Source organism: Pseudopipra pipra, chromosome 2, assembly GCF_036250125.1.
Source record: "Pseudopipra pipra isolate bDixPip1 chromosome 2, bDixPip1.hap1, whole genome shotgun sequence".
Lineage (NCBI taxonomy): Eukaryota > Metazoa > Chordata > Aves > Passeriformes > Pipridae > Pseudopipra > Pseudopipra pipra.
The window spans coordinates 61,125,854-61,149,715 of record NC_087550.1 but is presented as its reverse complement, the minus strand read 5'-3'; the positions used below and the strand labels follow the sequence as shown (position 1 = coordinate 61,149,715).

Genomic DNA, 23,862 nt, shown 5'->3' with positions numbered 1-23,862 from the left:
TCTTATCCTAAAAATTATTTTATTTGTAAAGGAAATCCAGTGCTTTTGGGAACATTGACATGATGCCTGAGCTGGGTAATGCCTGCATTTAATACTAATTCCATGAAACACAGTTTTCTAGACCCACAGAAAAAGAGTAACCCCTGTTGCTCTGCTAAGATAAAGTTCAGAAGCTGAAGGAAGGACTGACCACACACTTATACAAGCCAAAAGAACTAGGCTTCACCGAGGAGAGTAGCAGGGGAGACATGAGAGCATTATAGAATTTAGTTCCCAGTATTAAAGCAAACCTAAATAAGAAAGTGATCATTTAGGTTATTTAAACCATCTCTGTCGAGAAAAAGCATACTCACTGCAATGACTGGTATCCTACACTGTCCTACAATAACAAACTTAAAACTGATGAATTCAGTCCATCGTGAAACATATTTAGAGAGCTGTTTCAAAGGCATATAATATATACTAAACTATTTTCTGGATAAGTAAAATATACACAATAGTAACTACTGAAAAGGGTTGTATTTACAAGACTCCTAGTACATACCACGGGCTGTTTGGTTATGTCCACCAGGTCTTTAATGTTGTAATACTGATGTTTCTCAAAGGCTGAAAAAAGCATGTCCAACACTTGTTGCTTATCAGCTCGAGCTCGTTTTCCATCTTCTTTCTTCTTCTTCTCATATTCAATCTGTTACAAAACACATTTTGAAGACATTCATATGTAATGCTCTGTAATTCTCAGTGGTGAACATCAAGATATAAAAAACCTCTTCTACTTAATAAAACACTGTTTAATGACTCAGTGGTTTTCATCTGGAAAATTTTCTTTTGAAGATTCAAATGTTCTTTTATGAACACAAACTAAGCATTTTGTCCTCAGCACAATAAGCTTTTCAGATATGTATTTCTGCTTTAACCAGAAAAAAACTGCAGAAACAGAGCCTGTATGGTGTTCCCAAACCTAGAGGAAAAGTTAATAATAGGACAGGAATCCAAACTGAGATGGGATTCTCCATCCACCTCTGCTGATATCAGCTTCTGAAGTATAACGACAAATGTCAAACAACTTACAAACTGCCATACTTGGGAAAATTCACAGACCAACATGGTCTGCATCTGCAATCATAACAACCCAAAGGATGCTCAGACAGGCTTTGGACACTGCCTTATCTGCTCTAGAAACAGCACTCAAGGCATCCACCCTGTTAATATACAGTCTTCAGCAATGGAAGACATGCTTTGAGGATGCAGATGGTTTCTCTTCAGGACAAATCCCAGTAGTATACCCAAAGTTACAACAGTTACACCCAAAAACATAAACCTTCTAAGCGGGGAGAGGCCCCTTGTTGCCACACATCATACTACTTCAAATTGCATATTAAAAATTACTTAACCATTATAATCTGCACAAGATGACCATGTTTTGCAGAAACTTTTATCACTTCCAAAAATACTTCCTCTGATTCATCATTAAAAGCATGATTTGCACAGACCAGCACACCCCAAACAAACCCCAATTACCACAGAGCACCAACCACAACACCTGCCAGCATATCACCCCATCCACCCCCAATACCACCCTCGATAACAGAAAACCACCAAGCTCCTCAGAACCAACAAAAGTGATGCAGAAGGTAATGTAACTCATGTAATCATCAAGTGCTTTCAGGCAAACTGCGTGGGTGAATCCATAGAGGCACAATGTACAGCAGAGAAGATTCATGTGATCCATGAGGGACACATGCCTGGCTGTAAGCTAGGATAATTTTGTATGCGAGTCATTCCGCTTCTGATGTCTCAAACCTGATCCTCAAAAGGAAGGCCTTTGGATAAAAAGCCTAGAAATGAAAATTCACAGTTCTACTGGATACTAAAAATCTTATTTTTAAGAAGAGAGATTGGTTTTATGGCACAATTTATTTTTTTCCTATGTTTCCTTGCCAGCTAACTCCCTCCTAGTCTCAGAGTGAAAATAGCCTGTCTCTTGGTAGATGTCCCAAAGCAGGTTGAGACTATTACCACCTTTGCCATAGCTCACAGATCTCCAGCCAGCCAAATATCTTTCAAATCCTGAAACAGATGTAACTGAATGCAGAGCAATTGTTCCCAACCTATAGCTTGAAGTCTGTTTCTTCTGCTTTAAACCTAAAAGGGGCTTGCACAACCAAATACTTGTCTGCTTTTCTAACTGCATATTAGTGTTATAAAAGCTACAATCTAATCACACAAACCCACCACACAATTGATTTTTATCCACTAATACAGGTTTGTGTAATTATTTAACTCTTTAGCCTCTGCATTTAAAGAACAAATCTTTAAAACAGTAATAGCTTTGCAACATTAGCAAACTGTAACATGTACTGTGAAGTAAACCAACTTCACAGTACATCATCTTGCTTGTCATGATCTACAGCAGAACTGCTACACCACAGACACTAGAGTAGGAACATAAACCTAGCACACTGGCCTTCCTATAAAACATAGTACGTCAAAACATTCGCTTCTTCTGAACTCCAAGAGAAAATTATTAGGAGCTTCTGTTGACCTTGAAAAGGTCTAAATTGCAAGCTTTGGAGGTCCTGTTGTAGACTGCATTTCTGTTTCTCTACTGGTACAATCTCACCATGCAGGACAATGCACGTAGACTGCACCTAGTCACAAACACAGGAAGTAGAACTGCAATGGCAGTGAAATATATATATGAACAAGTCTACTCAGCTGACATACTTTAAAACTAAAAACCTCGAATACTGTCAGGATCCATTAATACAATAGAAAATTATGGCATCATAACATGACATGAGTTGAATTCTTTACCAAACAGTATGGCCAGGGTCACTAGGGGTTACCTGCCTCTCTTGGTTGCAGCTCCACCAACAAAGCAGTTGCCCAGTTATTTGGGTATGTTCACATCATCATGCAGTTATTGAAGAAGCTGGATAAATCTCATTCATCTGAAAGTTACTATAACTACAGCATTATCCATGTCCTGGTATGTGAACAAGGGTTTCTGTATGAAGCACCTAAAGAAATGACACAAAGAGTGGGGAGTAGGAGGAGACTGGCTCCTTGTTGTGCAAAATGTAGGATGAAGTATGAGATGCGTGAGCGTTCAAGTGTCAAAAAGGCATTAATATGCACATTGATGAGGTTCCCTCTCAGTTGTCTCTTCTAGAGGCTGAACAGGCCCAACTCTCTCAGCCTTTCCTCGTTAAGAGAGATGCTCCAGTCCCCTCAACATCTCTGCAGCCCTCCACTGGATCCGGTCCAGGAGCTCCCTGTCTCTCCTGTACTGAAGAGCCCAGAACTGGATGCAGCACTCCAGATGCAGCCTCACTAGGGCTGAGTAGAGGAGCAGGATTACCTCCTTTGACCTACTGGCAATGCTTTTCCTAATGTACCCCAGGATACCACTGGCCTTCCTGGTCACAAGGACACATTGCTGGCTCATGGACAGTTTGTAGTCTATCGGGACCCCCAGGTCTTTCTCCACAGAGAGCCTCCCAGCAGGAGGCAGGTGAGCCTCCATCCTTTAGTGGTGCCTGGGGTTATTCGTCCCCAGGTGCAGGACCCTGCATTTGCCTTTGTTGAACTTCAGATGGTTCTTCTCTGCCCATCTCTCCAACCTGTTGAGGTCTTTTTAAAAATCATCTAACCTAATCTAACCTAATCTAGTTGGATAGAACAAACATTTTTGGTCCTCTTAGAAAACTGCTCCAGATTCTTTCCCTTGGTAGTTCATTGGAATTACTGCCCTGTAGGATATGTTGTATGACACGAGAAGGAAAGCACACCTACAACTTCATGGAATCAAGACACTGACACTATATTCTCCTGGAAGCAGTTTCCTAACTAGTCACTGCAATCAGCTGCAGCTGGCTTTCTTGAGCCTGAGTTTTCAGCCTTTTCTGACTTAGGGATGCACAGAATTTTCCAGTTTCTCTGTGCAGTTGCTGATCAGGTCACAAATGATATCAGTAAAAAACACTCCACTGGATTTTCATTGGAGCCCTATTACATTTGATACACTGGTTTATGGGAAATTAGGACTAAGTACATTAAAAATTTTTTTTAATACATGCAGATGTTAACATTTTACAAGAAGAGATGGATTATCCAGCCTTAATTTGTTGCCAGAAAAGCATCCAACACTTCAGAGCTGAAGTTCAGAAGATGGTAGGAGAGAAGGTGGCATCTCTATTTGCAATGCTTGACTGAGTTCTGGGTTCCTGCATACACCTAAGGTCACTTTTCAGTGCAAAGACTTATGCATTTGTTTCTGAGGGTAGCAACTTTTCTCTGACTCAAAAATGCACCAGTTGAAAGATGAGGCATAAAAGACAAAGACAGAGGCTGCATCCCTGTGCCACACCAGCAGCTATTATACTAACCCTTCTGAAGTCTTCTACCTCCCCAACTGACAAAATCAAAATGAACAAGAAGAAAACCAGAAACAAATTGGAACCTCCTTAGGTGGAAGGTTAAGCTGAAGTGATGGAAGAAACGGATTTCCTCCTGTTCTGGTTTTTGTTTTGTTTTTAAGGAGCAAGAACAAGAGTGAAGCACTGAGGTTATTCCTTCTGTATGAGGCAGAGCTATGGAAATAATGGGTAAGCAACATGATTGTAATGGGAAAAGCTGCTGGGACTCTCAAGGCAATCTCTAAGATCAACATCAAAAAATCCACGGTACTGTTTGTACTCTTCAAATGACATATAGTGAAAATGTGCTTAGCAAGCAACTAGCTATCAACTATAACTCTTTCCATGTGCAGAAAAAAACATATTTGCTTAAAAATTGATGCTTCCTACACAAAACCCTAAAGTAACAATAAGGAAATTCTTCACTGATATTAGGTCTCTGAGACAACTATTTCATGACTGGGTATAAAATCCCAAGGACGCAATTAATAGTCTCCTGGAAAATAACACGAAATAGTCTTTTTAACCAATGCACAGTCTTTTTTTTGGTAGTAAATTGTACTGCCCAGCATTCTTCTTTCTCTATTATTTTAGTGCCTCAGTACACTCTCTGCAGTAGAAGCTTCTATTTTACATTCTCTGGATGAGCTAAGGTAAATCAGATAAGAGTATTTGTATTCCTTAGGCAAATGCAATGTGAATATTCTAATATTCTTAATTCAATAATGTATAAAATCAACTCACAGAGAAAACTGAATATCCCTTTACTGAAAAGTTATTTGCAGCTGGTGTCCCAGTTGTCCACATTCTAATTAGCAACACTCTAGCATTTCCCTCCAACTTTAGCGACAGCTCCCATAGTTGTCTAAAAACACAGAGCACATTGTGAAGTGCTACTGAAAAAAAAAAGAATGGTATCTCTGTTGCTGTTTTCTTCTTTTTTGTTTTGTGAATACACTGCTCATAGCAAGTTACAATGCAGCCTTTCAATTTTTTCCTTCCTGTTTTCTTTGCAAATGGAATCTTTTATGCAGTAGGCTTAACACACTTTTTAATAGTCATATTACAGAACGTGCCAACACTGTAAACTAATTAGATTTGTTTTAAAGTTGTGTGGTTTTTTAATTTAAAAAGCATTCAAATACAATTTTACTTCAAGGAAAGACCATCTTAGAAGAAACTGTTTAGCATAGAAGTTGTGAGTTTATTCCTGCAAGACTTCATACTGAAACCAATTTCTCTTTGTTTACCTTCCCACGATGTTGCTAAGCTTGCTGAAAAGCTGTCAAAATTGCCTTCTTGAAGTACCATTAACACTGAAGCTGATGTAGCTGCTTCAGTAGACAGATAATACAAAGGTGATAGAGAAGCAATCTAAATCTAAAGTTTCATCTGAAGATGCTTGAAAGAAGTCTCAAAGGTTTTCCCATCTCCTGGAGCATGGGTACCAACCTCTACAGTACAGGACAGTGGGATGAGGGGATCACAAAGAAGTCTTTGAAGGGGTAATGTCCTAGTTAGAAGAGCTGGGACCAGTTCATCACTGTATGGGTGTAACCCAAAACTGTGTATTCTATAGCCTTCCATGCCATTTCCCAGAAACTGTTATCAATAGACCATTTACACCCTCTGCCCAGAGCAGCCTGACTCCTCAGACTATAAACTAGGTGTTAAGAGGCCTGCGAGATAGGAGGATGCCTCCTGTCCTCACACCCATTGTGGAACTCCCTGCCCTGAGGGAGGTACTAAGCATTCCTGCCTGAACTGGAGGATATATAAGCTTGGAGTCTTGGGACTTTTTTAACCACTCGTGGGATCCAGAGGAAGACTGCAGATCACCACTCTCGACTGGACTGAACTACCACTTTTCAACCGGACTGCAACCACCACTCTTGACTGGACTGCAATTGCCACTCTTGACCAGACTGCAACAGCACTCTCACCAGCAGGTTTTCCCCTCTCCTTTTGCTTTGGACTCAGGGGGCCCAAAGAACACCACTCTGTTCATGCCCAAGGGTGCTGGGTTATACATTTGGGTTTTGTGGGTTAAAACCAATTGTTTGTCTGTATAATCGTACTTATTGTATTATTTTATTAAATTGTTATTCTGACTTATAATCTCTCTTTTGAGTTGGGTTCCTTTCCCCTGCTGGTTTACCTCTAAACCAGCACAGGTAACCAGGACCACTAGAGAACTTTTCTGCTGTATTACAATTCAATCATGTAAAGAATCCAGCTGCAAAAATATTAACCTTGCAAACACGTGTAACACTTACAGACATACAGAAAACAAAGGTCCCTTTCCCAGAGAAGAAAAGCTAAGTCACAGTCTTAGCATATATTGTAATGGAATTGCAATTTTTTCTAATAGAAAAGATAGGCTTAATATAATTTAGTGAAAAAACCCCTAATCACTTTACCAGTCCTTGAATTCAAACAAGCTATTGCTATTTCCCATCCACATATAATTTATTTCCCTCCTCCTTCTTCTTGTATGTAAATTTATAGGTACACGGAGCAGCCACACTTAAGCCCCGTTTTAAATTCTTTCCTTCAGGGAATGTTAACCTTTTCTTTCTTATTTAGTAGATACCCATTCTATCCTCAGAAACTGCCCAGATGATGACTGAATGTATCAGCATATGGTATTTTTTTCTTCTTTCTTGTGAAAAGTCCTGTCTCCAACATAACAGTCATTTGATTACAAGCAGCGCAGCAAGTTTTAAGAAAACAATTGCTGCTTGTGCACAGCAGACAAATTCAAACAAGAGAACAAGAGGTTTAAAAAGTTCACGGACTTTTTCCCAGCCATCTAACTTGTACCTTAATAAAAGACTTAATGAAAAGAAAGATGTTTTCGAAAGGTAGTCATGCTTGGGCTTTTAGAGTCAAGGCAAGGTCAAGGGTGACTCAAGTACAAGTACGTCTTACTATCATTTTCCTATCAGAACACCTTTAAGGTAGACACGAAAAGTAAACACCCTGCCAATGAATTTCCATTACCATAGACAGATATGTAACCAATAAAAAACATTACGAGAGAATCATCACTTCTAAGAGCCCCAGTTATGTTCTATTTATACCCCCTCAAGCTCACAGGGGACTTTAATTTCTGTAATGACATGATGACTGCAGTTTGCAACTGGAATAAAGATACTACGATTGTTTCCGGGTTGAAGTCATACTGCTGTAATTATGGTAGTGTCAGGGAAATGGCACAGCATCCCACTAGAAAGAGAAGCTGTACAGCACTGAAGGTTATTTCAGAATTAAAGAAGGGGAATAACAGTGGCATCATAAAATAATCTACTCACACAAAACTGCATCTCCACAGCAGGACATACCAGTGTGACTATTTTGGTTAAATGTCATTCCCTCAGTTGCAATAGTTATATTGGTATGATCATCTATGTATAGATCAGGCTTTCAACAGTAAGCACTACAAAACAGTCTCATGAGAGAGAAATGATTATTTTTGGTTCTGTGGAAATGGACTGACTTTCATAATAAGGATTAAATATCATCTAGTATATTGTCATTTGTTTTATGTAAATAAAATCTTAATAAAAAGTGTAAAAGTTTAAATGACTAACACAGTGACTCATTTTAAGCATGATTTAACATTTCTCACATTCAACAGTAACAGTGATTCTATATGCACAAATACAAATTACTCAAAGAGGATCTTTAAGGAAAAGGACATTATAGTTTTTATGTACATCAACTGATCTGGAAGAGCAGTGTGGGTGTAATATTGACAAAGCCAATGATGCCAATAACATGTACTGTGAAGGTATGAAATGTGAAAAATTATCAGCTGTTATTCTTTTCTACTTGTTAATTGCTCCAAAAGACTGGAAACTAATGATTCTTTTCAAGTCCTTTACCCTGCTCCAGATGATATTTTATTTGGCTTTAAGCAGTGCTTCCACATCTCATAGCATAAAGCCAGAACTGCTTTTTATCCACAAACTTCAAAATTGCATTTAAAAAAAAAGACTAGAGGAAGAATGTAATAAAGCCACTAAAAAGGCTTGGGTGAAGATGGTCTGTCCTCCATCAGGTAAGACAAGACAGTTAGAACTGGCAGACCTCAGCCCCAAGGGTGATATTGGTCATGAGACAGAAAGATCCCCAGAAGACAAAATCAGGGAGAAAACCAGATAACATGGAGCATTTCCAAAGACAGTGGCCAACTCTGAGCAAAATGCTGCAGGACTGCAGCAGAGCAATTCTGGAATCCTGAGCCAAACTCCTCCTGAAGAGAAGAAGGGAAAATACTAAAAGCTACTTACATTATATTGATGGTTAGCCACTGGTTTATAGTTCGTGGTTACAGCTTTGTCCAGCTGTTGTGATAGCCTTAGAGGTTTAGAAGATTCTTCTATCTGTAATCTGCAAAAGAAAAGAAAAAAATAATTAATAAAAAGTTCAGAAAAGCACATGCTCAAAATGAATTCTAAAAATCTGCAAGTATGAACCAGCCGTTATCAAAGGTCAGCTGCAAACAAACCATAAGGCAAAAACAGATGCATTCTTCTGAATTAGGTTTTTTCTTCTCTATTTTTGCTTGAGGGCACTGAATTATTATGGTGCTATATGCTACAGAATATAAATGAAATGCTGAAAACGAAGCAACTGTGAAGGGAAGATACTAAAAACAATGTCTGAACACAAATTTCATTCCAAAAGCCTAATGCTCAGGTTGAAAAAAAAATCAAACCCAACCCAAATAAACTCAAAATCTCACAGTTTACTCAGCTGAGGGATGAAAAAGCTTTTCATTCATCTCTGCTGACTCCATGACCTTCTCTTATATATTTTAATGTAAAAACATAAATTTCTGTGACCTTTCTTTTGGCATTACAGTACATTAAGAGCACAAATAATGGTTTTAAGAGCACTTTTAAAAATGTGCAGCCAGAGAAATCCACCCAACTTCAAACCAATGTGCAATAAAGACTCTATCACATAGACAACAATAGGTGACTTCCAGTCCTCTTTACGAAAGACTCTGAGAAGGTCAGAGATTGAAGGTATCCTGTCAAGCTCATCCCTACATAATTTAAAACTTATCTATGATGGTGTAGAGGGAGTGTTCCATTTACTTCAGGTTTAGCACTCAAGAATTACTACTTGAAATGACACAAGACACCAAGCTCTAGAAAGGTGCAGGATGTGGTCCCTTCAGACAAATAGCTTTATGGCACATACAATTAACATGTTCATCATCAGTGAAGCTCTTTTATTTCCAAAGGTGTATCTTCTAGGCAGAACAGTCAATTTTTACTAAACACAAGACTTACAGCCCAATAAATGTACAGTGATGCTTGCTTCTTTCCAAACAAGAATTAATATGGTATATTAATTCAAATAATAACTGCATGTTTACTAGTGTAAAACATAAAAATGATAAAACAGTTCTTTAAAAACCCCTGTAAATGTTTGAAATCACTGATTTATTTTTGTAAAGATATAATGTATACCGAAAAAGCTAAAGCCTAAATTCAGCATGCTTCTGATTTAACACCTGAACAACCTAAATAAATTAATTTGAAGTAAGTATTAAATTCGGAATTGAATTCTCTAGTTTTAGCAACTAGATGTAAAGCCAATCATCTTTCATAGCTATATTGCTGGACAGTAGGTGGGGACAGTTTTGATTCATACATAGATATAAACCTGCTTCCTCTTGAATCTTGGCAAACTTGTCATTTGTTCTATAGTTTTAACTACCCCTAAGCAACCACTGCCTTGTATTCTACATTTCTGTATCAATGCTGCCTTCTGTCCAAACATAGCATGTTTCTTTCTTAGCTTGAAGGAACATCAATTGGAAAGCAAATGAACAATGAACACTTTTTATTTATCACAAGGGTTTATCTTTTGGCCTTCAATCTAATTAAATGATTTTAAAGATTTTATTGATCTGGTTACCAAAGGTCTTCTAAACTCACGTTTCACAAAGAGCCATAGGCTAAAGTTAAATCAATATCTTTTCTACAAATCTGTCTTTTTCTCCACTTCTCCATTTCTTTTTTTTTGTTTGTTTTTGGTCTCAGTGACTTTTTAAATTTTTAAATAGTTTGGCTTTATTTTTTTTTTTTTTTGCAGTTCTTCACCATGTTTTCTATTGTTTTGACCTGGGGAGTTTTCCAGTCCTCCCTCTCCCCTATTCTAGCTATTTTTCATCTCACCTCTCCCCACGTTTTAATTTAGAGGTGATTTTCTGCTCAACCTGCTTACTGATACTGCTCCTGTTCATGAAACAGGGGGTCCTTGAGACGAACTGGGAATTCTTGTCACTCTTCTCCCCTCCAAGGCCAGTACACCAACTTCACGTGCACTAGATTTAGTTATTTGATTTGTGATATTGTTTGAGAGTCCTTCTCATTACAGCTGCAGCACAAGGTCCTAACAATACCTAAATACATCAGTTGGTGTCACATTTTCAGGGAGGGATGGGCATTCAATGGAGTCATTTCATCATGATTAATCCTCCTTGCACTGGGCTTTATATTGATTACTTTTTACAATGTAAATTTACAACATCCTCAATTTCTTCGGGTAAACAGCCAAAGAACATTAGCCCTTCAATGGTGAATTGTCAGTCATGAACATCAGACACCACTCAATCTTAAAGGTCTCTTCCTGTTCTGGCATTTTAAAATCACAATACAGGACATTTCAAGCCCCACTTCAGTGCAGCTCCCTTAAATTAATCCTTCTTTGCATAAAAGAACACCAGCAACTTATTTCTTAACATTTTTCACTCACCATGCAGGATATGCATTTTAGCTCTTTTGTTTTAACCTGCCAGTTTCCAAACCAGTAGAAACCCAAACATGTAGGAGAGTTAATACACTTCTGAAAGGCCTTCTTCCAAAGGTTGATGGCAGTGAAGTTACATTTAACAAGGGAAGTGCCCCAGCATACAACCTTGAAAGCACAAAAAAACTTACTGCTTGCTTAGGAAACAGAACGGAAGCCTACCAAGTAAAAATGGAAATGGATAATCTAAGGTTGTTTGTGAAATGGCAGAAGACTTCAGGAAGATCTACATACAGCAAATAACAAATTAATCAGCTACAAATGTATGTCTCTAAAATTTCAGAGATGTTTGTGTTGTACTTTGAGATTTCTTGCCAAAGGTTTCCAAATTACAAGGATTCACAGATCTCACAGATCTCAGATGGTCTTTAGAAAACTATCTTACAGTAAAATGTTAACCTTTTTTTTGTTTCTAGTTGACAAACTGCTGTAGTGAGAGCTAAAAATATACTACATTCCTGGTATTACTTTTTAATGCAAACAATCACAGCAGTGGACACATGCCAATATAGAAATTTATATGGCAAGCATGGTGAATCAGGAGGGAAACCTTTTTATTACTATCATTTATTCTATACATGCATCTTGCTCTTCTCCCTAATGGCTGCCCTTCTCATTTCTTTTTCTGCAGCTTTCAAGGTCTCACAGAGAATGACATAGCCTCAGGTTACCTTCCTTCCATCAGGCTTCCATGCAGAATATCGTCACACAATCCTATGTGGAACAACAGCTGTTGCACATCTGGAATTAGCTTCCCTAAAATCCACGAATACAAGTAAAGGGACTGACAAATGTGGTATAAACACCAAATTATCAAATGGTTCACGTGTGGATTAAGCACTGAAATTTGCTAAGTGCATTACAAAGGGTGAAGACAAACAGCCTGTAATCATTTTGTCCAGATGATTTGTTGATACAGACACTACTTGCAGGGAAAATACAGCACTTGGTTTTATTTTTCAAAACCATGCTGCAGTTCTCTCATATTCAGAAAGTAGTATGTCTGGGTGAATACAATTGACTTTATAAATTTTTATAGCTGTTGTCTGAAAAAATTTGATCAAATACATGTATATACATATATATATATATACATTCCAGTAATTATACACTCAAAAATACACACCAAAAGCTATGAATTGGGCATTATACTAGCCTTTTAGATTGATGTTTTAATGTGCTACAGATATAACTACTTTTAATTGTTCACTTCTTAAAGAGAATTTAAAAAGCAGTATTAACCAAAAATATGAAGCAGTGTTTTACGCAGAGTTTTCTCAGAGTGGACCTGCTGAATCTTAATTGAAACTGCTGGTAGGAATAAACAAAAAAAAAATCAATAGATATTCTGAGTCACTGGTGACACTGATTTAAAGGAGCAGTGGCTTTTTACCTATTACTCTTTATTATGATTTGCAGGAGTTAAAAGACTTAGTTATGGCTCAGAACTACACAAGACTCTCCAAGGAAATAAATTTTCCACTGAACTCCTGTTGAAATAGCTAGAGCCATAATTCATGCTAATATCTGGCCTAAAAAAAAATAAAAAGAGAATGCAGACTTTTTCCCCCCAAACTGCCAATAAATTAGAAACAGAGCAGCCACTAGCCTGCACACTGTGGTTTTCTCTTCCACCCCCAAGATCAAATATAGCTCTTCTGCCTTGAAATACAGCAAGTAACCAGCACGGCATCGAATTCATCACAGTCATTTCCCAGCAAAATACATTTTATACTGCAGCTCTGATTTGTCATTATGCTTACAGTTGAATAGGAGGAAAAAACACTCAAATAGTCTGGAAATAATTCTATAGGACTTGTCGACATGCAGCAGGCTCATACAGGGAGACAGACGAAGACAGTACATACACTCCTAGGAGGAGATATTCATTCGTTTTTAAATCAATGTAATTTCCAGCAATAAAAAAATAAACCAAAGACCTTTAGAACTGATAATCTACTGTGATTAATCTTTTGTCACAAAACAAATGTTTCAAAGATTTGAAGCACTAAAGTATTAATCAGAAACACTGCTAGGGCTTGAATTCTTTATATTTCTAAAGAAATTATTTCACAGACAAGAGAGGAAAGTTCAATACTTTTTGTGCTTGGCTATATGTACACAGGTCACTAGTAAGTAAGGAGCTTTGCCTTACTGTTGCAAAAAAAGGAAAAGTTGGGTTGCTTCTCTCTCCACAGTATCAACCAGCAGAAATGCACTGGAAAACAGCAGGCCCACTGCCCAAACTTTGGAGGGGAAGAAACACAAACTCTCCAGCTCTGCACAGTTTTGCAGCTTTTTTTTCTGACTGCTCACAGAAGTTCCCAGCCCAACACCAGGGAATTGAAAGCCCAGGACTAACGCTCTCATAGTCTTTTACTCAGTAATTCTGTACTTGAACCAGACATTGACAGCTGTATGACATGAAGTTTCACAATACTTGATATGGGCCACAAGGCTTTTTCTCTGCTTTCCTATTTTGCTAGGCATCCCAAAAATGACAGAGGTAGGTACATCCTGAAAAACCTCATCCAAAACAAACTAATGCAATAAATGTAACAATATAGCCTTACACTTACTTCTTTTGTATTCATTTGGACTACTGCACCTTGCTGAGGTTCAGGTAGCATCTCTTTTGACTTTTCTTCCAAGCAAGAATATTAGTAATGTAAGAAGTGAAATGGGCAAGAGATGAACACTCCTGGAAGATACTGAAACTTAAAAAGTTTTTGTAATTCTATGAGAACTAAGGGAATTCAGCACCCTGTGGGGCACATCCTGGTAAAACAACCCCATGGCAATGCCCAGAAATTACCAGAATGGCCACACTGGTAAAAATACACATTATATAGTAATAAAAATTACAAACTGTTGCTACACAAAACAATTTGTCATATATTCTGAAAGATAAGAACTAGCAACATGAAAATTCAGCATGTTGTGGTTTCATTGCAAGAAGTCCTACTGTCTCACATTAAACGGAGGCGGATGACTCCACTGTTGCACGGATGAATCCACTGTTCTTGAGATGCTGCCTGTTACTCCAGCACACACACACAGAGTCAAAGCAAAGTGAGTCTGTCCCCATTTATTAAGACTAGACAGGCAGACAGAGAAGAGCATGAGCTGAATGGAAATGGCATTAAGAAGTGCATTTGCCAATGAAATGTTTCAGATTATTAATATAGAGTATGATTTATAACTAATTTTAAGTCCTGAAATCCTGACATTTCAAGAAAAGTGCTACAATTATTATATGTTCAGGAAACGTATTAGATTTTTCTGAAGTTGACATCTTCAACTATATATGCTGAAGGCTAAGCAGTGAATCATAGGAATATATGATAATTTCATGTCTAATGCTCAGACAGCATCACAGTCACAACTGAAGACTCCAATTCTACATATCTTTCTCCACTACAGAAAATGAGATGACATAAATGGCAATTCAACAATAAGTAACAATTTCTTATGCATTCTGTTTTCTGGACTGACAAGATGTGAATAATTGATTAAAACCACTCCCATTTTTCCTCTCTGAATTTAGCATTGCAAATGACTAAAACCTTCTCCGCTGAGGTTGCGAGAACAAATCATGTAAAGATAAAATAAGACCTACTTCAGCATTCTAGGAGTGATATAATTGAATAATTTTCTCTATTTATTTGATGCCCAACTTTTAACATATTAAGTGATACCTTAATGCAATTAGCATGAAGAAAACTATAATATCTGCTTGACATCACAGATATTTTTAATCTAGCTCACATGTGTCTACAGATATTTCCTCTAGAAGCATTCTGACACCAATGAAGTCAGGCTCTGGCAGTACCTGGTCCACATTGGGGAGTGGGTGGAAGTGTTTCATCCAAGGCTAAGCTCAAAAAGGAATCATAACTCAGAGATATCTTCTATGCAATGTGACTGCTAAATGAGATTATAAGTAGCCCATCAATTACTGTGGCTGACAAAGTTTGTTTCTTGTCTCTTCCTCCATTAGGTTTGTCTGTCCAGATTTGTGTCTCTGTATGTTTGGTTTGTTGCTTCCCCATTTACTCAGCACCCCTTTTTGAAGTGAAAAGGATCCTTGACCAGATATCCTTAAGGGCACAGATTCCCATTTTCCTTTGTGAAGCAAAGCAGCCTCTGCACTCTCCTTGGCCTTCCAGTAGGACTTGGGTCACAGCATCACCACCTTGCCAAGTAAAATGGCCCTTTCAGCACTGTTCAGGCTGTGATTTGATGGAAAAGTCTTGCACGGCCAACCACAGAATCACAGAACCATTTAAGTTAGAAAAGACCTTTAAGATCATCAGTTCTAACTATTAACCCAGCACTGCCAAGTCCACCCCTACAGCACGTCCCTAACAGTCCCTACACATCTTTTAAATGCCTCCAGGGATGGTGACTCAATCACTTCCCTTGGCAACCTGTTCAAGTGCTTGACATCCATTTCACTGAAGAAATGGTTGCTAAAATCCAATCTAAGTCCCCCCAGTATAGCTTGAGGCTGTTTCCTCTTGTCCTATCAATTATTGCAAAGAAATCGACACTTCCTTATTACAATTCATGTACTCTGGAGGAGCAGAGAAGTTTGCAGCTTTGCAGTTGTTACAAATGTCAGCATTTTGCAGTCCTTTCCAACCTACAGTCATATTCAATCAGTTAGTGCCGAGAAGGGAAACAAACCCTCCATTATTGGTTCCTGCCATACTTTTAACATTTTCACACCATTTTAACATTTAACACACACCACGAACATCTCTGCTCTGCTCAGCTTTCATCTCAACACAAAGAAGATTAAATGCAAGAATAAACAAAAGCAGAGCTAAAGGGGACAGTCTTCCCTGAGGACTAAGTCCATCCACATATGCTCAGTTACATGCTGTATCTTGCTGTGGGGCACTTCATCTTAATTTCTAAGTGGATAAAACTACAGGGCATGGTACATTTTTATACCACGGTGTTTACACTTGTGGCTTATTCCAGTGATAGAAAGGTCTAAAAGTAGGGTTAAGTAAAACCTGGATGTCCTTTTATGTTGTCCACAGCATGCAGGGTACCTCAACCACAGGCACGAGATGAGGCTTGAGACGGAGTGACAAGGTACACCAAACATAAAAATTTAAGCAGCATGCCAGAAAAAGTGGGAATGCAGGTGAAATTTTGGAGAGAGCTGTGAAGAGCCATGTCAGTCCCATATGGCAAAAGAGAGAGAGGCAACACAGAGGCTGGAAGAGAAGCACAACACAATGGGAATGGCTGGATAGGCAGGAGTCTGGTGGACATACTCCCGAATAACAGCAAGAAAGGGGGAAAAGTAGGTTGAAAAGTCTTAGTTTCCCTTTGCGTTTGTTCAGCCGGGACATGCATGTGAAGACCTACAGATCTCTGCCACTGAGCTAACCATTCAACACTGTCTGTACAGCAGTCTATATAATGCAGACAGGTGTCTGCACCTTAAATATCAATAGCCATGAATAACCACAGAGAGCAGTTCCTCGCTTCAGGGGAAGCACCAGGAATCTCATAAGCCTATTACTAATACTACAGAAGGCAAAGACTGAAGATCTAGGAAAACTGACTCATTAGCAATCTAAGCAGGACAGAAAAAGCCCAGCCCTTTAATTTTAACATGAAGATTATCTCCTGAATTAAAGCCAGATGTATTTTTTCCAAAAGAATCACATAAAATTTTAATTATGCATGCATACGTATCTTAGTTGCTCCTAATCAAAAAAGAACCTTTAGGAAACAACTATACAACATCACTTCTTCCTCTTTTATGCTACTAGATGGTTTTGAAGGCAAGTTGGAAAAAAAACAGAAGACTGCATGGTTTTGGAAAAGGGCACAGACTTCTTGAAAATATACAAGTTAGCTTAAAAACATGCAAAAACATATTAAGAAATGTACTTCTTATTTTTAAGGCAAAAGTGCAAGAAATACTTTTATCTCCCCTGATCTGGCTCAAGACCTTTTCTTGCTTTGCAATCAGATGTTTGGTTGCCCACTCTTCCACCAATATGAATAAACAATGTGTTTAAAAGTGTGTGCACCTGTATATACAACTCTAAACTGTTTGCTGCTTAAGAACTTCAACTTGAATATTTTCTTTGATGTCATAAAACAATTAGCAGCAATATTATGCTTCGGTGCCTGAGGAGGTAAGAGAGAAGAAAAAAATCTGACATCTTAGAGACAAAAACAAGTCAAATCAGATCTTTAAAAATTAATTACCTTCAGGTATTTATATGTGTTAAGAACAGAAATTACCATTATAATCATGAAACGATAATCTAATCTTTTCTTCTGTATACTACTGACTGAAGAGGATCCAGTGATATAATTTCAATTTTGCCACACATCATTTATAGAAAAACATCCTGTCGTGATTCAAAAAACCAAAAACTATTAAGATACACTGCATGTCTATACCTTTTTATCATGTTTCTAAAGATGAAGTCTCCTTTCCAACTTCTATTTTCAAAGATGCAGTTTCCTTTCCTGCTCCCAGTTTCCCCAGTCCTCAAATTTCTCCATAACAAATGGATTTATTTGTTAGACATTATTTTCAATTTAGATTTTAGAAGAGGAATTTTTAATTCTCAACTATTAATTATTTTTAAAAGTACAACAAATAGACTTGTCTCAAAATGACATAATCTTCATTTTCCTGCCAAAACTAATTTGCTGTGCTTGTTGCTCTTTTGAAACCATTGGTAGAAATAACAGGGGTTTTTAAATCCAGGCAACACAAACTTCTTGCCAGTCTGCAGATCCAGAAATGTTGCAACACTTTGCTAATGAGGACAAGAAAGAGAATTTTAAAAGTAGTCTGTTAGGCAGAAAAGGTACATCTTTACCATACCCTGAAAGGCCTAGGTCTCGAATTACTGGTAAAAGGATGGATGATTTACAGGCTCAGTCAATTCAGTCCGCAATGAAACTGCTCACAGCTAAAGAGGAGATGGAAAGAAAGAGGCAGCCTCTTGGCTACAAGTCCTCAAATGAAAATAAAAATCCCTACAGCATCTCAGCTAAATCTAAATCTGAACCTCTCCTCCCCTTCTGCAAAATGTCTTTATCAAGTTACAGCTGCCAGCACTCTGCCTCCAACTACATGCTCCCATCTCTAAAACTCCACTTCCCAGATACTTCACCACTCCTCCAAACACTCTGCAAACAGCCACGGCATCTGGCTCCATTGGGGATCTTCCAGTTAAAATTTACTGTAAACAATTGAACAGTTTGTGGCAATCTGGGAAACATTTGGACTGCTTCCCTAAAAAACCTAGCTGGCTCAAATCCTTGAGGATTTTCTCTGCCTCTTCCTTCCTTAGCATTCAGACCTAAAATGCTGGATAGCAGATGCCTTTTTGAGGACCTCCACCTCCCTTCTATTAAAATACATCTGGAAACAACCAACAAGGGACTGCTGCAAAGGGCACTGAAAGGAAGATGCTGGGAAAACACACTGGGCATGACCACGTGTTAATGACTACATAGTGCCTTTGATAGCTTAAAAGGGAATCTTGCACAGTTCAGCTACTGTGCAATAACTTAAACATATGGTTGCACTAAACTGCCGAATTAGCTCACATTGAACTGCCAAATTAACCCACTCAACATTCTTTCCTGCAAGCAAAGAAAATGAAATTGGTTTCAACTGAACTCTGAAATCACACATAATCCAAACAAAATCAGGATTAAGTTGAGCTGTGTAGGTTCAGCAACCCTAGGAACCCAAAGCAAATACAGTAAAGAACCTTTCTCCTTAGTCCATGCAAAAATGCAGTCTTGCTCAACCCCCAGCTGGAAAACTTACCAGTTTCTCCTGCAAAACATCGGAAAAAAAAAAAATAAATGTAACACGATGAATCGAAGAGCAGACTGAAAGATGTATCAGTTAAATCAGAAAACTGAGTTGTTTTTTTTTAAACTTTGATCCTTCTTTCAGCCAACTGTATTTCCTCTGCCAACTGTACAGCACTACTGCTCTGCTGTATTTGCTCAAACAGTTTAACCACATTTTACCACCTCCTATTTTGCAAAACAAGTGCTCCCTCAGCTCCCTCTCCAACACATTACACACGTGCCCACCTCCAGTGGAAAATCACTACTAGACATTCCTCACCTGTTCAAGTGGGAACTGTACTACCAGAAGCAGAGCAAGCTGGGGGGGGCTGCAGCAAAGCCAGAGGCAGAAACCAGCTGTGCAGAGGGAGCCCAGAAAGCAGGAATATGGGTGGGAGCTGTTGGGCTGCACTGCAGCTGGGAGGTGATGGCAATGGAGAAAGAAGAGCCACCACAGAGCCACCTGCCACAGGACTCTGCCCCTGCTTGCCAAGCTGTGAAGGATGGTTTTATACCAGCACGGCATCACAGTTTGGTCCGAGTCACCTTCCTCAAGGTCTGCTCTTGGAAATACTGCTGCAGAGGGCAAATGTGTTATTTTCTTAAAAAGCCGTAATTGGCTTCTGTGCATCATCTTCAAAGTGGTGCTCGCCAAAGCTACAGGTGTATCACCATTAGCCCTGATAGGAGCTCTCACTTAGTAAATTGAAACTACATTCAGGGTCTGGAGACTGTGGCTCCAGATGCAGCTTTAAGCTCCTCTATAGCTTTAAACCAACAATCCTCAAAATTATTTCAAAATATCTTCCTTTGAAAAGCACACTATTATGACCACGAGGCACAAGGACATGTCTAGGTTTTGAGGTGAGTCCACAAGGTGTAAGATTTGATTTTGCATTTGAAAAATATAATTTATAAAAAACTGTCTTTGCTTTGAAGAAAAAACTATCATAATCTTAGTAGTTCAGAACATTATCTTTTAAACACTCCGTAGAGACCTTATTTGTTAAGAAATAAACTTAGCTCCATGCACTTCTGAGCTCTGCTACATTAATATTCTCCTCTTAATTAGAGATTTTCAGAAGAGTTCCTGTTATTTGTGAACACAAAGAAACTTACTCAGGCTTTGTGAAGTCATACCTAGTCTGTTATTAAATAAAAAACCCCAAAGATTTGATTATAGATTTGTCTGGCAGGACAAAGTCCAAAACCAGTTAATGGCTGAAGCACAAACATTGTCTAGCTTCCCCAGGAGGAAGCTGGATAACTGGGTCCTCCATAAGATCTGTGTGCAAGGAGACTCCATTCATGTGTAATTTTGTTGAGTCCTCCACAGAAAAAAAAGAAGTCTTGAAAGAAGTTCCAGGACCATTGTATTTTAAAGCTTGCTCTGCATGGCTCTTTTCTTAATTATACCTAAGGCTGCAATTTTTTAAAAAAACAAACATATATACAAGAAGAAATGCTCCACAGAAGTTTCATTGGTTTGTCATTAACTTGCATGGAACTGAATTTGTTAGTCAGTAATCCAAACATGAAATATAATATAATGTGAAACCATTATTACTGAGAAAACCTTTCCAAAACCTTCTGCAATTTTTAATTCAGTGTGCATATACTTATCAAATGGCAGTGTAAAACACTGTATCTCATTGTATTGAACCTGAATGGGATGGGCTGAACCTTCCTCACGGCAGCCCATACAGTGTCTAGGAGAGTGTTGGTAACTACCCATGTGCTGGCTGCTGCTGAGCAGCACCCACACAGCACCAAGGCTGTCTCTCCAACACCCCCAAGGGCTGGTAGGCTGGGGGTGGGCAAGAGGTTGGGAGGCAACACAACCAGGACAGCTGACCTAGATGTTCAAAGGGGTATCCCATACTATACAATGTCATGCTCAGCTTAAAAGAAAGGAGGAGGAGGAGACATTCATTACTAAGGTGTTCGTCTTCCAAAGCAGCTGCTAAGCATACTGGGGCCCTGCTCTCCAAAAAGTGTCTGGCCATCACCTGTTTATGGGAAGTAGAGAATAAATCTATCTTTTTGCTTTGCTTCCACACACAACCTTTGCTTTCTTCCATTAAACTGCATTTAACTCAACCCACGATAGTTTCCATACTATTTTTTCCACTGCCCTGATGAGGAGGGAGAGTGAGAGAGCAGCTGGGTGGGAGTATGGCAGCCAGCCAAGGTTAACACACCACACTTAGAAATGCCAAAAAAATTGTAACATTATAAAAAGTTACCTTAGTATTAGAGATATTTAGAGCTGTAAATGTTTTAAAAACTTTCAGCATCAGCAGGAGAAGTTCTCTGAATGAAACAACAGAGACGCTAGTGTTGGCAGAGAGTAACAGCAGTAGATACAGGTCAGCTCAGAACGATGTAACTGCTGGGTATGTGCTGTCTCTTCAGTGCATACATGGTCTACTTCTAGGAACCATCTCGGTATATCACATACACTTAGTACTTTACTACACCTTCTAGTGGAAGGTGTCCTTGCCTATGTCAGGGAGTTGGACACAGATGATCCTTAAAGTCCCTTCCAACCCAAACCATTCTATGATTCAACGAAAAAGGAAGTTTATTTTCCCCACTGACACATCTCCTACTAAGTTCCTTTTGGTTTACACAATATTATCACCTTGAAAGACCCATATTAATTTTTATCATTATTATTTACTGGCTTTGTACAAAAATAAAGTTATAAGCACCTCTAGGGGAACTGGGAAACAAACCACCTTTTGTGAAAGTTGTGACACTTGACAGCTTTGGAGCTGGTGGACAGGGTTTAAATTGTGTGGGAGAACAGTTTTTGAATTCTAGCTCCAGAGGAGATGAAGACACTCCAGAGAACAGAACTGGAAAACAGAATGACTTAAAAGAAAAAAGCAGCTGTAGCAAATATTTAAATCTCAAAATGCAGAAAACAGTCAAGCAATTAATCAAAAAGGCAAGAAGCCTAACAGGTTTTTTTCCAAACAGATGCTTTTGTATCATGCTACTTCTGCAATAATTTTTGTACTACTTGCTCTACCCTGCTACACTCTTTATTAACTCCACAAGATTTCGAAGGATTCACACATCCTTCACTGCAGAAGGAAATGAACTAGAAATTACCTACCAATTTCTTGTCTTTATTGCTTGCAAAATCTGTATCTAAAGCTGCAAACATTTCGTGGTAAGTGGGGAGAAGAAAACTCTCTCTGCTAGCATGTTTCTCCAGCTCTACAGAGCTTCAAGACTTCTATGGCAATTCAGCATTTCAGGTCAAGTAGTTCCTGCTTTAGAGATTACAGGACCTCTCTCAGCTAAACAAGACAGATACTACACACTCTATTCTCTTCTACATTTGGCTTAGCAGAAGCAGAACGCAAACAGTTTATATAGCCTTCCTAATTCTGGAAAATCCTCCGTTCTGAAGAAACTTTTTCACAATGGGAAAAATACCAACTTACACAAAATGCTGTTATAATTAATTTAAGATTCCTCTCCACTTCACAAATTAAGAAAATAGTTCTCCATTGTTTCTTCTCAAGTGCAAATTCTATTAATGATTGCATGAAAATTAGGTTTACAAAGGGACCAACAGTACACAGCTTTGTAATGCAAAAAAGGTAGTGAAAAATAATAATACATAAAAATAACAAATAACAAACAAAGTGGTCTTGTGCATTGAAACAACATGGTTTTACAGCAGGTGTTCTGTTACGGCATACCCTATGTAACACATGAAATAAACACCTTATTGCAATGAAATACAAACAACCTGAAATGGGATGTCTCCCTTTGCACATGTTCCATGACACACGGTACTGGAACGGTATTTGCTGCAAACCAGATTAAATCAGTTTTAGAAACTGAATTCCATCGATGAACAAATTGCACCATCTGCTTCTACTAATATACATTAGAAAATGTGTATTTTCTATAGCTGCATATTTACTCTGTAATTAGAATACTTTGAGACAAATAGGTATAGCTTAGCTACAGAATAACTAAAAAGCATCATCATTTGAGAATGTCAAGGGTGTAAACAAAAAAGTAGGTGGATTATTGAAGGCTGTACAATGAAGCAGTGAAGTGAAATTAGGTAAAAGAAAATTTAAGCAGCACACTGGGACACTAACAATTGTTGCAGTGATGAAAGAAATACAAATGCAAAAGGCGTAGATGCAAGAAAGTTTCTTACTAATAACATGTAGAAAAAAAGAGAAATAATCTTCCAACTGAAGCCTAAGTAGAGCTGGCTGGAAATCTGAATTTTTATTACATGGGTTTTGTGTTATCAGGGAAAAAAAATCCAAAAACCAAAACCAACAACAACAAAAAAAAACCCTTAAATCAGGAGGTAAGCCAACATTTGAAGTTTTTGTGGAACAGAAATCCTTCAAAATTTTGTTTTGGAAACCCAAACATCATGTTCCCAAAACAAGATATGCTTTCCCAATATCCTCAGCAGCTGCTAACTGAAATTAATGTATTTCTTGTCATTTCACAACTGCCATTTCCTCGGCTTGCTGTGGCAACAAAAATGACAAAAACTAGACTCCAACTCCAGTTGCTCAGGAATGCCACAGCCCTGCACTCCCAAGCCAGCCTGCTCCCCACATCACTCATCACCAGTACCAGCCAGATGACTTTAGAACTGCTGACACTTCACTGACTAGAACGCTTCTTATAAGCATCTGAAAAGTCAGGCTGGCATACTAGTGGGACATTTTGTGACACATTGATTGACCAGCATCGCAAA

At 38.4% G+C, this 23,862-nt stretch overlaps 1 protein-coding gene across 1 annotated transcript in view; it reads right to left on the bottom strand.

Annotated features, from left to right (window-relative positions):
- Window positions 1-23,862, bottom strand: part of GTF2F2 (general transcription factor IIF subunit 2) — an 87,233-nt gene that overhangs the window by 4,996 nt on the left and 58,375 nt on the right. The window contains exons 7-8 of the mRNA XM_064645700.1: window positions 8,717-8,816; window positions 545-688 (exon numbers count right to left, since the gene is read on the bottom strand). Coding sequence (XP_064501770.1) covers window positions 545-688; window positions 8,717-8,816 — 244 coding nt within the window. The remainder of the gene's footprint in view (window positions 1-544; window positions 689-8,716; window positions 8,817-23,862) is intronic.